The sequence below is a fragment of the Pristiophorus japonicus genome, chromosome 2 (genome assembly GCF_044704955.1).
Source record: "Pristiophorus japonicus isolate sPriJap1 chromosome 2, sPriJap1.hap1, whole genome shotgun sequence".
In the NCBI taxonomy this organism is placed as follows: domain Eukaryota; kingdom Metazoa; phylum Chordata; class Chondrichthyes; family Pristiophoridae; genus Pristiophorus; species Pristiophorus japonicus.
The window spans coordinates 368,420,569-368,438,164 of record NC_091978.1 but is presented as its reverse complement, the minus strand read 5'-3'; the positions used below and the strand labels follow the sequence as shown (position 1 = coordinate 368,438,164).

At 48.5% G+C, this 17,596-nt stretch overlaps 1 protein-coding gene across 1 annotated transcript in view; it reads right to left on the bottom strand.

Moving 5' to 3' along the window:
* tspan5a (tetraspanin 5a) overlaps positions 1–16,740 on the bottom strand; it is a 187,513-nt gene extending 170,773 nt beyond the window's left edge. Inside the window, exon 1 of the mRNA XM_070872879.1 lies at positions 16,362–16,740. Within this exon, the coding sequence (XP_070728980.1) occupies positions 16,362–16,442 (81 nt within the window). The 5' untranslated portion in view covers positions 16,443–16,740. The remainder of the gene's footprint in view (positions 1–16,361) is intronic.
* Positions 16,741–17,596: the final 856 nt, after the last annotated feature.

The following is a 17,596-nucleotide window of genomic DNA, read 5'->3' as shown; positions in this document are numbered from 1 at the left end:
CATATTGGTCTAGAAAACCATCCCTTATGCACTCCAGGAAATCCTCCTCCACCGTATTGTTTCCAGTTTGGTTAGCCCAATCTATATGCATATTAAAGTCACCCATTATAACTGCTGCACCTTTATTGCATGGCCCCCTAATTTCCTGTTTGATGCCCTCCCCAACATCACTACTACTATTTGGAGGTCTGGACACAACTCCCACTAATGTTTTTTGCCCTTTGGTGTTCTGTAGCTCTACCCATATAGATTCCACATCATCCAAGCTAATGTCCTTCCTAACTATTGCATTAATCTCCTCTTTAACCAGCAATGCTACCCACCTCCTTTTCCTTTTATTCTATCCTTCCTGAATGTTGAATACCCCTGGATGTTGAGTTCCCAGCCCTGATCATCCTGGAGCCACGTCTCTGTAATCCCAATCACATCATATCTGTTAACATCTATTTGCACAGTTAATTCATCCACCCTATTGATGGGATTGAAGGCCGATAAATCCCCAGGGCCTGATGGACTGCATCCCAGAGTACTTAAGGAGGTGGCCTTGGAAATAGTGGATGCGTTGACAGTCATTTTCCAACATTCCATTGACTCTGGATCAGTTCCTATGGAGTGGAGGGTAGCCAATGTAACCCCACTTTTTAAAAAAGGAGGGAGAGAGAAAACAGGGAATTATAGACCGGTCAGCCTGACATCGGTAGTGGGTAAAATGATGGAATCAATTATTAAGGATGTCATAGCAGTGCATTTGGAAAGAGGTGACATGATAGGTCCAAGTCAGCATGGATTTGTGAAAGGGAAATCATGCTTGACAAATCTTCTGGAATTTTTTGAGGATGTTTCCAGTAGAGTGGATAAGGGAGAACCAGTTGATGTGGTGTATTTGGACTTTCAGAAGGCGTTCGACAAGGTCCCACACAAGAGATTGATGTGCAAAGTTAGAGCACATGGGATTGGGGGTAGTGTACTGACATGGATTGAGAACTGGTTGTCAGACAGGAAGCAAAGAGTAGGAGTAAATGGGTACTTTTCAGAATGGCAGGCAGTGACTAGTGGGGTACCGCAAGGTTCTGTGCTGGGGCCCCAGCTGTTTACACTGTACATTAATGATTTAGATGAGGGGATTAAATGTAGTATCTCCAAATTTGCGGATGACACTAAGTTGGGTGGCAGTGTGAGCTGCGAGGAGGATGCTGTGAGGCTGCAGAGCGACTTGGATAGGTTAGGTGAGTGGGCAAATGCATGGCAGATGAAGTATAATGTGGATAAATGTGAGGTTATCCACTTTGGTGGTAAAAACAGAGAGACAGACTATTATCTGAATGGTGACAGATTAGGAAAAGGGGAGGTGCAAAGAGACCTGGGTGTCATGGTACATCAGTCATTGAAGGTTGGCATGCAGGTGCAGCAGGCGGTTAAGAAAGCAAATGGCATGTTGGCCTTCATAGCAAGGGGATTTGAGTACAGGGGCAGGGAGGTGTTGCTACAGTTGTACAGGGCATTGGTGAGGCCACACCTGGAGTATTGTGTACAGTTTTGGTCTCCTAACCTGAGGAAGGACATTCTTGCTATTGAGGGAGTGCAGCGAAGGTTCACCAGACTGATTCCCGGGATGGCGGGACTGACCTATCAAGAAAGACTGGATCAACTGGGCTTGTATTCACTGGAGTTCAGAAGAATGAGAGGGGACCTCATAGAAACATATAAAATTCTGACGGGGTTAGACAGGTTAGATGCAGGAAGAATGTTCCCAATGTTGGGGAAGTCCAGAACCAGGGGTCACAGTCTAAGGATAAGGGGTAAGCCATTTAGGACCGAGATGCGGAGGAACTTCTTCACCCAGAGAGTGGTGAACCTGTGGAATTCTCTACCACAGAAAGTTGTTGAGGCCAATTCACTAAATATATTCAAAAAGGAGTTAGATGAGGTCCTTACTGCTAGGGGGATCAAGGGGTATGGCGAGAAAGCAGGAATGGGGTACTGAAGTTGAATGTTCAGCCATGAACTCATTGAATGGCGGTGCAGGCTAGAAGGGCCGAATGGCCTACTCCTGCACCTATTTTCTATGTTTCTATGTTTCTATGTTTCTATTGCGGATACTCCTTGCATTAAGACACAAAGCCTTCAGGCTTGTTTTTTTAACACCCTTTGTCCTTTTAGAATGATGATGTAGTGTGGCCCTTTTTGTTTCTTGCCTTTGTTTACGCAGCCTTCCACTATTGCTTTTTACCTTTCTACCATCTGTTTACAGCCAATGAAAGTACTTCTGGAGCGCAGTCACTGTTGTAATGTGAACGACAGTCAGGCTTGGGCTGATAAGTGGCAAGTAACATTCGCGCCACACCAGTGCCAGGCAATGACCATCTCCAACAAGCGAGAGTCTAACCACCTCCCCTTGATATTCAACGGCAATACCATCACCGAATCCCCCACCATCAACAACCTTTTGCTTTTGAGGGGAGACTAGATAAGTATGAGGGAGAAGGGAATAGAGGGTTATGCTGATAGATTTAGATGAGGAAAGACGGGAGGAGGCTCAAGTGGAGCATAAACGCCAGCATGGACTGGTTGGGCCGAATGGCCTGTTTCTGTGCCGTATATCCGATGTAATCCTGGGGGTCACCAATGATCATGACCTCATCTAGACCAGTCACAAATACCATGGCAACAAGAGCGGGTCAGAGGCTGGGTATTCTGCAGCAAGTGTCTCACCTCCTGACTCCCCAAAGCCTTTCCACCATCTACAAGGCACAAGTCAGGAGTGTGATGGAATACTCTCCACTTGCCTGGATGAGTTGCAGCTCCAACAACACTCAAGAAGCTCGACACCATCCAGGACAAAGCAGCCCGCTTGATTGGCACCCCCATCCCCCACCTTCAACACTCACTCCCTCCACCACCGGCGCACCGTGGCTGCAGTGTGCACCATCTACAAGATGCACTGCAGCAACTCGCCAAGGCTTCTTCGGCAGCACCTCCTAAACCCGCGACCTCTACCACCTAGAAGGACAAGGGCAGCAGGCGCATGGGAACACCACCACCTCCACGTTCCCCTCCAAGTCACACACCATCCTGACTTGGAAATATATCGTCGTTGAGGTCTCTGCTGTGACTCAGTGGCTGGCTGACACTCCCTCATGATTGACAGTGTCGAAGGCCTTAGTGAGGTCAAAGGCGGCCATGTACAGAGGTTGGTGCTGTTCCCTGCACCTCCCTTGAATTTGACGCGTGGTGAAGATCATGTCCATTGTGCTCCCCGAGTGGGTGGAATAATTCCTTGAAAAAGTGCAACATCCCCACCGACACCTGGGAATCCCTAGCCAAAACCGCTCAAAGTGGAGGAGAAGCATTTGGAGGGCACCGAACACCTCGAGTCTCTTCACCGGGAGCACGCGGAAGCAAAGCACAAACAGCGGAAGGAGCGTGCGGTAAACCCAGGCCCCCCCACCCACACGTCCCTCCAACCACCGTCTGCCCCCACCTGTGACAGAGACTGTAGGTCCCGCATTGGACTCTTCAGTCACCTGAGAACTCGTGTTAGTGTGGAAGCAAGTCATCCTCGACTCCGAGGGACTGCCTAAGGCGGCGGCTGACACTCCAGTGCAGTGCTGAGGAAATGTTGCACTGTCAGAGATGCCGTCTTTCGGATGAGACCTTAAACCGAGGCACTGTTTGCTCTCTCAGGTGGATGTAAAAGATCCCATGGCACTATTTCGTAGAAGAGCAGAGGGAGTTATTACTGGCTAATATTTATCCCTCAATCAAAATAACAAAAACCGTTTATCTGGCCATTATCACATTGCTGCTTGTGGGAGCTTGCTGTGCGCAAGTTGGCTGCTGTGTTTCCCACATTACAACAGTGACGACACTCCAAAAGTACTTCATTGGCTGTAAAGTGCTTTGAGACGTCCGGTGGTCGTGAAAGGCGCTTTATAAATCCAAGTCTTTCTTTCTTTTTTCTATCATCGTCGCTGGGTCACAATCCTGGAACTCCCTCCCTAACAGCACTGTGGGAGCACCTTCACCACACGGACTGCAACGGTTCAAGAAGGCGGCTCACCACCACCTGCTCAAGGGCAATTAGGGATGGGCAATAAATGCCGGCCTTGCCAGCGACGCCTACATCCGTGAACTAATCTTTTAAAAATGCTCACATTCAAAGTCTATTTACTTTCGGGCAGTGTAGACTTCGAGATGACCAGATAGAGGGCAATGAAAATAATTCAAGGACTGCATAGCCTGTCGATTGATAGATTATTCCAGTTTAACAGGTTGGGGAGGACCAGAGGACACAGAATTTGAACTGTGCAGGGGTAGGAATAGGCTGGGTGTTGGGTTATTCGTCTTTCTCCAGAGAGCAGTGAACCCCTGGTGTGGTGAGTTTCAACTCTCTGCCTCACAGGAAAGATGTGATTGCACTAGAGAGAGGGTACAGAGGAGATATACCTCAATAAGGTCTCCCCTCAGCCTCCTCTGTTCGAATGTTGGAAAGTGTGAGGTCATGCACTTTGGCAGAAAAAAAAATCAAAGAGCAAGTTATTATTTAAATGGAGAAAGATTGCAAAGTACAGCGGGACCCGGGGGGTACTTGTTCATGAAACACAAAAGGATAGTATGCAGGTACAGCAAGTGATCAGGAAGGCCAAAATGCAAAGGAGATGGAGTATAAAAGCAGGGAAGTCTTGCTACAGCTATATAAGGTATTGGTGAGGCCATACCTGGAATACTGCGTGCAGTTTTGGTTTCTATATTTACCAAAGGATATACTTACTTTGGAGGCCGTTCAGAGAAGGTTCACTGGGTTGATTCCGGGGATGAGGGGGTTGACTTACGAGGAAAGGTTGAGTAGGTTGGGCCTCTACTCATTGGAATTCAGAAAAATGAGAGGTGATCTTATCGAAATGTATAAGATTATGAGGGGGCTTGACAAGGTGGATGCAGAGAGGATGTTTCCACTGATGGGGGAGACTAGAACTAGGGGGCATGATCTTAGAATAAGGGGCCACCCATTTAAAACTGAGATGAGGAGAAATTTCTTCTTAGAGGGTTGTAAATCTGTGGAATTCGCTGCCTCAGAGAGCTGTGGAAGCTGGGACATTGAATACATTTAAGACAGAAATAGACAGTTTCTTAAACAATAAGGGGATAAGGGGTTATGGGGAGCGGGCAGGGAAGTGGACCTGAGTCCATGATCGGATCAGCCATGATAGTATTAAATGGCGGAGCAGGCTCGAGTGGCTGTATGGCCTACTCCTGCTCCTATTGCTTATGTTTTTATGTTCTTATGTAAAGAAAACAACCCCAGCCTATCCAATCTTACCCCATCGTTACAATTCTCCAGTCCTGGCAATTTGCCAGCAGTGGAGAATTGTAACGATGAGAAAGATTGGATAGGCTGGGGTTGTTTTCTTTAGAACAGAGGCGGCTGAGGGGAGACCTTATTAAGGAGGTATAAAATTAGGAGGGGCCTGTATAGGGTGGATAGGAAGGACCTATTTCCCTTAGCAGAGGGGTCAACAACCAGGGGGCATAGATTTAAAGTAGTTGGTAGAAGCATTATAGGGCAGATGAGGGGGGAAAAAAATCACCCAGAGGGTGGTGGGGGTCTGGAACTCACGGCCTGAAAGGATGGTAGAGGCAGAAACCCTCACCACATTTAAAAAGTACTTGGATGTGCACCTGAAGTGCCGTAACCTACAGGGCTACGGACCGAGAGCTGGAAAGTGGAATTATCTGGATAGCTCTTTCCAACCGACGCGGACACGATGGGCCGAATGGCCTCCTTCTGTGTCGTAATTTTTCTGTAATAAGAGGTGGCTGAACTGGTTCCTGTCTTGGGCGGGCCAGTGTGTTCACACGCCTGACACAAGACTCCCAAAGCAAGTGCTCACTTGGAACTCCTCACTCACTCATAGGCGGTCCTTCGAATGAGGATGACTTGCTTCCACATGAGTTCACAGATGTTTCAATGAAGGACCCAATATTCCAGTCCTGAACTCTAATTGAAGGGTGGAAGATGCCTGTGCGTGGATTTTTTTAATGTGTGGTGACTGTTGCACATCAGCCACCTCACGGGCTTCACAGAGCTCGGCCTTTAGCCAGGGGCAAGGGTTAACCAGGACGACTGGAGATCTGCTCTGGTGCACGGACCTAGTGCGCTCACATATCGCAGTGTGGGCTGGCCCGTGCTGCCCCTGGGCCCTCGGCTCCTCTGGGCCCCGTACCCTCATTTGCTGCACCTCCGCCACAATCTCTCGCCGCTCCTCCGCTACAAACATTCGCCACACCTCCGCCACAATCTCTCACTGCTATATCCTTTCTGAAAGTTATTATTCAGGCAGTGCGTTCCGAATCATCACAACTCGCTGTGTTAAAAAAATATCTCCTCATCTGCCCTCTGATAGAATCTAGGGCCCAAATTTCCCCAGCCGTCGAGAGCAGTGTATTGCGCATGCGCGCACGCTCAAATAGACATGCGTCCCCCTGCTGGCACTCCACAAGATGCTGGGCCCAAGCCCCGTCCCCCTGTCGGCCGCGCTGAGCAAGCGTGACCGAAGCTCCGCCCCCACCCCCCCCCCCGCAGGCTCTGCAGCGCCACGCCGATGGATCCGGACGACGTTGGAGCGGCCAAAGTGAAAGATAAAACGAGTCCCAGGTGGGCAGAGGAAACGTGTTGAGGACACCCCCAAAGCCTCCCTGATAAAGTGCAACATCCCCACCGACACCTGGGAGTCCCTGGGCCCAAAGACCAGTCCGCCCTAAGTGGAGGAAGTGCATCCGGGAGGGCGCTGAGCTCCTCGAGTCTCGTCGCCGAGAGCGCGCAGAAATCAAGCGCAGGCAGCGGAAGGAGCGTGCGGCAAACCAGACTCCCCACCCACCCTTTCCTTCAACCAGTGTCTGTCCCACCTGTGACGGGGACTGTGGCTCTCGTATTGGAATGTACAGTCACCTGAGAACTCGCTTCTTCCTCAATTCCGAGGGACTGCCTATGATGATGATGTCTGAGGTAGAGAGAGCAAGTGTCTTTATACATAATGACATGTGTTTATATGGCCCCTTTAACATAATACAATAAAACTTCCCAAGGCGCTTCACAGGAGTGTTATCAAACAAAATGTGACATCGAGCCATAAGAGGAGATATTGGGGCAGAAAGAGGAACATTTTAAAGAAGGAAATATATTCAAAAAGGAGTTAGATGAAGTCCTTACTACTAGGGGGATCAAGGGGTATGGTGAGAAAGCAGGAATGGGGTACTGAAGTTGCATGTTCAGCCATGAACTCATTGAATGGCGGTGCAGGCTCGAAAGGCCAAATGGCCTACTCCTGCACCTATTTTCTATGTTTCTATGTTTCTATGAAAGAGAGGCAGAGTAGTTAGGGAGCAAATTCCAGAGCTTCAGGCCTTGGCAGCCGGCAGCACGGCCACCAAAGGTGGAGCGATTTAAAATCGGTCAAGAGGCCAGAATTGGAGGAGCGCGGAGATCTCAGAGGGTTGTAGGGGCAGCAGGAGGTTACAGAGACAGGGAGAGGGGCGAGACCATGGACGCATTAGAAAACAAGGATGGGCAACGTGTTTAGTCATGGTGCTCCAGACATCATGGAGGTGTGTGGGCAGGCTCAGTGGACCAGCTGGTCTGTTCCTGCTCCTCTCAATGTTGTACGTTTGTCTGAAATGGTGCCCAGAGGCATTAATAAATTGCACGTTCATACCAAGCAATCAAGGAATACAGGAACTTTTGAGGAACTGGTATTTGAGGAACTGAGAATGACTCTTTGGGGCCAACCAGCCCAACTCTTTTAGCCCAAAACATTTTGCGCACCCAACGGTTTCCTCAATTCCTTCCTTCTCCAAAAAACAGAACCAAGTTGAACCAATCTGGGCCAGTTGCTTCAGGCCTCCTCAGGCAACTTACTCGATAAATATTAATCCAGTTGTTACGATCTGGAATTTACTCCCCGAAATGGCGGTGAGGGCAGATACAACTGCAATTTTCCCAAAAGGGAATCGGTACAAATACTTGAAAAGGAAAAATTTGCAGGTGTACGGGGAAAGAGCAGGGGGAGTGGGACTGATTGGATTGCTCTTTCAATGAGACGGCACAGATACGATGGGCCGAATGGCCTGCATGATTCTATGATCATTACACGCTAAAATAGTTCTGACTGAATTCCCAAGTTCACTCTTAATATTAAAGTTATGAACCCTTCTTTATAAACTCTCCTTCAGTGAAGCAGGCAGTATCTTAAGAGACTTGAGCACATAAATCTAGGCTGACACTCCCAATACACTGTCAGAGGTGTCGTCTTTCGGATGAGACGTTAAACCGAGGCCCCGTCTGCTCTCTCAGGTGGACATAAAAGATCCCACGGCACTATTTCGAAGAAGAGCAGGGGGATTATCCCCGGTGTCCTGAGGCCAATATTTATCCCTCAATCAACATAACAAAAACAGATTATCTGGTCATCATCACATTGCTGTTTGTGGGAGCTTGCTGTGCGCAAATTGGCTGCCCTGATTCCTACATTACAACAGTGACTACACTCCAAAAGTATGTCATTGGCTGTAAAGCACTTTGTGACGTGTGGTGGTCATGAAAAGCGCTATATAAATGCAAGTCTTTCTTTCTTTAAGAGCAAAGCATCTTCACCATACCTTTCCTTTATTAGCTGAGGCATAGAATACAAGAGCAGGGAGTTAATGCTTGAACTGTATAAAACACTAGTTGGGCCACAGCTGGAGTACTGTGTGCAGTTCTGGTCACCACATTACAGGAAAGATGTGATTGCTCTAGAGAGGGTACAGAGGAGATTTACCAGGATGTTGCCTGGACTGGAGAATTTTAGCTGTGAGGAAAGATTGGATAGGCTGGGTTTGTTTTCTTTGGAACAGAGGAGGCTGTGGGGAGAGCTTATTGAGGTGTATAAAATTATGAGTGGATAGGACGGACCTACTTCCCTTAGCAAAAGGGATCAGTAACCAGAGGGTGTGGATTTAAAGTGACTGGGGGGAGGATTAGAGGGGAATTTTCTTCACCCAGAGGGTGGCGGGGGTCTGGAACTCACGGCCTGAAAGGGTGATTGAGGCAGAAACCCTCACCACATTTAAAAAGTACTTGGATGTGCACCTGAAGTGCTGTAATCTACAGGGCTACGGACCGAGAGCTGGACAGTGGGATTAGGCTGGATGGCTCTTTGTCGGCCGGCACAGACACGATGGGCCGAATGGCCTCCTTCCATGCTGTAAATTTCTCAAATTGTACAATGCTGGGATTGCCGGTGCCTTCGATCAGAGGTGACTGCCTTCGCCACACCCAGGGGCAGGCCTGTTGCTGAGCCTTCTGCATCTGCCCTCCTGCTTGTCCGTGTTTACAAAGGAACGTAAGAAATAGGAGGAGTAGGCCATTCGGCCTCTTGAGCCTGCTCCGCCATTCTGGCTAATCTGGTCTTGGCCTCGGCTCCACTTCCCTGCAACCCTTGACTCACTTGTCGTTCAAAAATCTGTCTATCACCGCCTTAAATATATTCAATGACCCAGCCTCCACAGCTCCCTGGGGCAGAGAATTCCACAGATTTACAACCCTCAGAAGAAATTCCTCCACATCGCCGTTCTTATTTTGAAACTATGCCCCCTTGTTCTAGATTCCCCCACGAGGGGAAACATCCTCTCTGCATCTACCTTGTCGAGCCCCCTCAGAATCTTATACGTTTCAATAAGATCACCTCTCATTCTTCTAATCTCCAATGAGTACAGGCCCAACCTGCTCAACCGTTCTTCATAAGACAACCGAGTGAACCTTCTCTGAACTGCCTCCAATGAAAGTATATCCCTCCTTAAATAAGGGAGACCAAAACTGTACGCCGTACTCCAGCTAAAATCACGGGCAGTCGCGTTTCCCATGCTCTGGTTGGGGGGGGGGGCAGCCCAGTTGCCATAGCACCGCAGAGTCCTACCACCATGAATCCGCTGATTTTAAACGAGGACTTGCTCTCCCTATCAATGCCCTCATTAATGCGAGTGCACAATGCACTTGCAAAGTGTGTCACGATGCAGCTCCCCGACACTCTGAAAGGTGCCACTTGGCTGAGTCAGCGCACACAGTCTGCCCTGAACCCAACTTCTAGTCTGGAAGTTTCTACGTGGCAGTCTGAAAGTTCCTTTCCCAAGGGAAACGTGGAACCTCCTCCCTTCCCTTGGCTGCCAGTCCGGTCTTTGTTGGCCTGTTGCCTCCCATTGGTTTCCTCTCATTCTTCCCTGGCAAAGGTAATCCAAAGTTGCAGACTGTAGTCAAGACAGAAACAGCAACTCCTCGTGTGGATTTTGGTATCTCTGATAATGTGTCACATTGTTCGCCTCCACGCAGACAGATACCGAGCTGATGGGTGCAAGAATTGTTGAAACCATCATTCCCAGCTTAAAAAGTGGAACATTATTATTATTCAGCAGCTGCACAAAGGGCAGCAGAACAATCCAAAAAGGCAAACTCTACGCTGGGGGGTCCAACCTTCGAGGCATTCGGAGGCCCCTCCATCCCCCCCACATCCCACCCCCTCCCATCCCTCCCCCCCGACTCCCACCCTCCCCATCCCACCATACCTCTTCTACGTCCCACAATCTCTCGCATCGCCTTCCCCTCACTCCTGCCGCCCCCCCCCCTCGTCACCACACATCCTCCTCCACCCTCCACACACCCCCTCCTGCACCCTCCTCCACACACCCCTCCCCCTCCCTTTCCACAACCTCACGCATCCCCTTCCCCTCACCCTCCGCCCCACCCTCCACACCCCTTCCCATAACCACTCGCAACCCCCTCCACCGCCCTCCCCTCACCCTTGCTCCCGCCCCTACCACCACCCTGCTCCGCACTCCACACCCCCCTCTGCCCCGTGTCCCCTCCCCCACCCCCTTCCATACACCCCTCCCCCTCGCCACCCCACCATCCCCACACCCATCCACTTCCCACACTCCCTCCTCCATCCAACACCCCCCCGGGCTCTCAGGCCCCCCTCCCCTCACCACCCTCAGGCCCAGTGACCCGGCCCCTGAAAGCTGGAAACTCGGTCCTTATTTTCCAGTAGTACTGTTTGAATTGCTATGGCCGAGGGCTTTACTGAGGGCTGTTATAAGGTCTATTTTTAATTCTAAAGTTGGTTCACTTGAATTATCTGCCAATTCCAATGAAATAGCCTCTGGCCCTGTTCTATTCAAAAATTGCTCAATTCCAGCTACAGGATAGTTCAAATTTACTTTGAGCTAAACAGCAACAAAACTTGCTTTGACATCACACCATCCTTAACGTAGAAACACATCCCAAGGTACTGGAGGCCTATTTGACCAATTACCTTAAATCGGTGTCCTCTGGTTGCTCCTCAGCCAACAACAACCTGCATTTATATAGCACCTTTACTGATATGAATCATCCTAAGGTGCTTCACAGGAGCAATTATCAAACAAATTTGACATCAAGCCACATAAGGCGATATTAGGACAGGCTTGGCCAAAGAGGTAGATTTTAAGAAGCGTCTTGAGACGTTTAGGGAGGGAATTCCAGAGCTTCAGGCCTTTGCACTGAAGGCACGGCCACCAATGGCAGAGCAATGAAAATCAGGGATGCTCAAGGGGCCAGAATTGGAGGGGCGCCGAGATCTCAAATGGGGGTTGTGGGGCTGGAGGAGAATACTGAGATAGGGAGGGGCGAGGCCATGGAGGGATTTGAAATCAAGGATGAGAATTTAAAATTGAAGCGTCGCTTAACCGGAACATTAACAAAGTGTGACACCAAGGGGCTTTCGGGGCTTTTCGGCAAAAACGGTAGCAGTACATAAAACTTACTACTTTCACTACAGTTTTTAGAAACAGAAAATAGGTGCAGGAGTAGGCCATTCGGCCCTTCGAGCCTGCACCGCCATTCAATATCATGGCTGATCATTCACCTCAGTACCCCTTTCCTGCTTTCTCTCCATACCCCTTGATCCCTTTAGACACAAGGGCCACATCTAACCCAGCCCGAACTTTCGGCCTTTACGCATCGGTAAGGGAGGCGTTGCACAAGCAGTCGCGATGCAACCTGCGGGTTTCGGCAACTTTAGTCCGGGGCCGTTTGCGCTGCGAGGGGTGCCTTGGGGGAAAAGTTCCAAAAAACATCCCACAAACATTTACAAGACCCTTAACCATCAAATCGCTGCAAAAGAATTAAAAAATAAAAACTTTAACTTACCTTTTTTTTGCAGGTTTTCATACTTACCGCTGCTGGCAGGGCTGCACTGACAGGTTTGACCCTGTTGCTATTCTGGGCGCGGCGTACGGATCGGGAGAGAGCCGAAAGTACGACGCAAACGCAATCGGTGGTGCGTGGAACCCAAGGGTTTTCGTCGCGGAGAGTCAAATCGCGGCAAAAACCCGGTCGCAAAGACCCCGAAAATCCGGCCCATTGTCACATAAGAAGGTATTTGGACAGGTGACCAAAAGCTTGGTCAAAGAGGTAGGTTGTTAGGAGGAGAGAGAGAGAGAGAGAGAGAGAGAGAGATGGAGAGGTTTAGAGGGAATTCCAGAGCTAAGGGCATTTGAAGTCACGGCCACCGATGGGGGAAGTCATTAAAAATCGGGGATGCTCAAGAAGCCAGAATTTTAAAAATCGAGGCATTGCTTAACCGGGAGCCAATATAGGTCAGTGATGGGTGAATGGGACTTGGTGCGAGTTAGGACACGGGGCAGTCAAGTTTTGGATGACCTGAGGTTTACGGAGGGTGGAAGATGGGTGGCCAGCCAGGAGAGCGTTGGAATAGTTAAGTCTAGAGGTAACAAAGATGGATGAGGGCTTCAGCAGCAGATGAGCTGAGACAGGGGCGGAGACGGGCGATGTTACGGAGGAGCAAACCCGCGATTCCTGGGATGGGGGATTGTCCTATGAGGAGAGATTGAGTAGACCAGCCCTATATTCTCTAGAGTTTAGAAGAATGAGAGGTGATCTCATTGAAACATGCAAAATTCTTACAGGGCTTGACAGGGTAGATGCAGGGAGGGTGTTTCCCCCGGGCTGGGGAGTCTAGAACCAGGGGTCATAGTCTCAGGATAAGGGGTCGGCCATTTTGGACTGAGATGAGGAGAAACTTCTTCACTCAGAGGGTGGTGAATCTTTGGAATTCTCTGCCCCAGAGGGCTGTGGAGGCTCAGTCGTTGAGTACATTTAAGACAGAGATCGATAGATTTTTGGATATTAAGGGAATCAAGGGATATGGGGATCAGGCGGGCAAATGGAGTTGAGGTAGAAGATCAGCCATGATCTTATTGAATGGCGGAAGTGGCTCGAGGGGCCGAATGGCCGATTCCTGCTCCTAATTCTATTGTAAACAGGCGGTCTTAGTGACTTAATGGATACGTAGTATAGTATAGAACTCATTGTGACATTCAGCGAACCCCAGTTCCGGCCTTGATCAAAATTTTGCTGCTTTAAGGGTAACAAATTAAACAAACAAAAGGAAATGTAATCTAAATAGTAGGGAAACATTCCAATACTTGGCAACACTTTGCTACGTTATATATAAATATTGGCTAGTTTCATTACTAGTTAGAACTCACAACTCATTTATATTGGGGGAGGGGGAGGGGGAGGGGGAGGGGAAAACAAGTCCGAGCCATTAATCCAGAGTTGTGTTTCCCACATTACAACAGTGACTGCACTCCAAAAGTACTTCATTGGCTGTAAAGTGCTTTGGGACATCCGGTGGTCGTGAAAGGCGCTATATAAATGCAAGTCTTTCTTTCACTAAACAGGGCAGGACTGTCGAGGGTTGCTGAGGTGAAGAAAAACATTCTAAGGAGGACTTTTCCTGGGAATTTGTGATGTATCTGAGAAATTTGGATTACATCGAGTGTATGGCACAAAAACAAACCATTGGGCCCCACCGCTCCGTGCCGGGGTTTATGTCCCACCGCTCCGTGCCGGGGTTTATGCCCCACCGCTCCGTGCCGGGGTTTATGTCCCACCGCTCCGTGCCGGGGTTTATGCCCCACCGCTCCGTGCCGGGGTTTATGCCCCACCGCTCCGTGCCGGGGTTTATGCCCCACCGCTCCGTGCCGGGGTTTATGCCCCACCGCTCCGTGCCGGGGTTTATGTCCCACCGCTCCGTGCCGGGGTTTATGCCCCACCGCTCCGTGCCGGGGTTTATGCTCCACACCAGCCCCCTCCCACCCCTCTCCATCTCACCCCATCACCATATCTTTCTATTCCTTTCTCCCTCATGTGTCTATCCAGCCTCCCCTTAAATACATCGATACTATTCACCTCAACCCCTCCCTGTGGCAGCGAGTTCCACATTCTCACCACTCTCTGGGTAAAGAAGTTTCTCCTGAATTCCCCATTGGGTTTATTAGTGACTGGCTTATATTTATAACCCTTTTAAGTTCTGGTCTCCCCCTCAAGTGGAACCATCTTCTCTACGCCTATCTTATCAAACCCTTCCATAATATTAAAGACCTCTATCAGGTCGCCCCTCAGCCTTCTCTTTTCCAGAAAAAAAAGAGAGACCCCCAGCCTGCACTGTCTTTCCTGATATGACTTCGCAGTTCTAACGTGAAGGTATAGCTTATTGTCTATTCCAAACAGCTGGCTATATCTGTTCATTAATAGCTTAACAGTCTTCAACATAGCAAAGACCATCACACATTTTCTGTTAATAATTTTGCATGGCACATGTGTCACTCTTAAATCTCAGGCATATTATTATTTTTCCTCATCTTATTGGGTCATTCTTCCTATGTGACTGACCCCAAGTCTACAATGCCCCACCACTGCCACCCCTCCCCTCACTGTCATTTTCTCAAGAGCTGCAATATGCCGAAAGCAAGTAAGTTAAAACAAACTAAAAACAAAACAAACAGCCCCAAGCTAGATTTAAGTGTCAGAAAGAACACTTTTTAAAGCAATGATTCGGATAAATTAGGATAATTTATACTTTTCTCCCCTCCTACACTCAACCCTTTCCTACAAATACAAAGCAGCCTGAAAAAGCTTTGTGTTTCAGATCCATCTGTTCCAGAAAACATCAATTTCATGTCTGCAAACTCTTAGCTGATGCATCAATCAATAAAAAGCTGGTTTCTTACTGTAACCTAACCTCTATATGAACCCACCGTTCATTTCAAATAACAGCTACACTCCCTAGCCTTAAAGGAGCACGCGTCTACAATTTTACACACTATACAGTTCCTGTCCTTATAAAAACATGACATCCCTGTCTTACTATGAGCAGCATCACAATTATAGTTAACACACGCTCACATGTGAAGACATGCACACCCACATGCACGCAGCTATGCACACATGCATGTAAACACACACACACATACGCATGCACACTGCCCACACACGCATGCACACTACCCACACACACACACACACACATGCCCACACTCGCATGCACGCACACACACCCGCACGCACATCCACACCCGGATGCTCTAAGTGGAGGAAGTGCATCCGGGAGGGTGCTGAGCACCTCGAGTCTCGTCGCCGAGAGCATGCAGAAAACAAGCGCAGAAGGACCGTGCGGCAAACCAGACTCCCCACCCACCCTTTCCTTCAACCACTGTCTGTCCCACCTGTGACAGAGACTGTAATTCCTGTATTGGACTGTTCAGTCACCTGAGAACTCACTTTTAGAGTGGAAGCAAGTCTTCCTCGATTTCGAGGGACTGCCTATGATTATACACACACACATACATAATACACACACAAAATATGTCAGATTGAACCAATAATTACCAAACAAATTGGATATTCAGAATGACCAGCAAAACAGTAAATCACTGCCATGTAAAATGATATTGCAACATTTATCCTTGAGGGTGACACCGAGTTCATTCATGCTGAAGACTTTGACCACAGAGTAAATATTTTTAAAAGCCTGTTTTTTGTTGAGGCAGAGAGAGTCCTTTGGATGAGAGGTAGCCCTGTACAAACTACAAAATGTCACACTTCTCGGCCTGTGCACACAAGCCAGTAAACAAAAGGGAGATAAATGCAGATGGTACAATTTCTTCACAACTTTGCTTTTTGGTTTAAAAAAAAATTACAACTAAGCTAACACAGCCTGTGCCGCCCTGTGTACATGGCTCTCAGAATCTCCCAGGCCTCTCCCACACACACACCGCACAAAGCCTCTTTTGTATAATCTCTCTCTCTGACACTGAACAATAGCTGGATCTTTACTATCTGTCCTTTGCCTCCCACACTGTTTACCAGGCTGAATTATACTGCACCTTTCTCTCTCTCACACACACATACACCGCTCACACATTCCCCAAAAAGCACAGCTGTCACAGCAAGACTTCCCCTCCCTTATGCAATGTGTGTTACTCACCCAGAATATAATGTTGAAGCCGAATATGAAATATTTGATGCAGCAGCTGACTTCTGGTCCTTTGTAATGTTTCCCTGACATCTTCGGCTGTGCATGGGAAGAGGAATTGAGGAGTGGGGCAGCAAGACGGAAGGCAGCACAGGCAGGAAGGCTGATGCACAGATCCACACACACAGGGCTCGCTGATACACACAGCGCTGATCCACACAGGGCGCTCGCTGATACACTGTGTCAGCCGCGGCTACACTGTGGCCGGGAGAGAGGGAGCGCCCGGGGGCCGCAGCACAGGCTGGGGGCTCCGGGTTAGCGCATGTCCCGGGCACACAGGGACACATACACACACACACACAGACAGAGCAATCCCGGCACAAGCAGGCGCTCCGGGATCAGCAAGGGCGGGACTTCCGGGAGCCAGAGGGGGAGAGGCAGCAGACAAAGGCTGGGAGAGGGGAGCGAGAGATATATGTAGAGAGAGAGAGAGAAAGTGAGAGCGTGATGGAGATAGAGAGAGAGTGATAGAGATAAAGTCAGATAGAGAGATGGAGATATATATATATATATATATAGAGAGAGAGAGAGATAGAGAGAGAGAGAGAGAAACAGAAAGTGAGAGTGGTGGAGATAAAGGGAGAGAGATATAGAGATGGAGAGAAAGTGATGGAAATCGAGATAAAGTGAGAGAGAGATGGACAGAGACAAAAATATATATTAGAGAGAGAGAGATACAGAGAGTGAGAGTGATGGAGATGGAGAGAAATATATATATATGGAGAGAAATATATATATATAGAGAGAAAAAGAGAGAATGCGAGAGAGGGATATATATAGAGAGAGGGAGAGGGAGAAAGATAGAGTGATGGAGCTAAAGATAAAGTGAGAGATAGAGAGAGAAAGAGTGATGGAGAGAGGCAGATATTTATATATGAGAGAGAAAGTGAGATATAAAGAAAGTGAATGATGGCGATAGAGAAAGTGAGAGAGAGTGATAGAGATAGAGAGTGATAGAGCGAGAGAGTAATAGAGATAGAGAAAGTGAGAGAGAGTGGGAGTTGTAATGTATGTAGCTCCACACTTCTCAAAGTTGGATCTTACAAATGCCTACTTACAGCTTGAACTAGATGAGGCGTTTAAGTCATGCTTGACTATAAATACTCATCTAGGCCTATATCAATTTAATAGGCTACCGTTTGGAGTGTCTTCTGCCCCTGCCATATTCCAAGGGGTAATGAACCAGA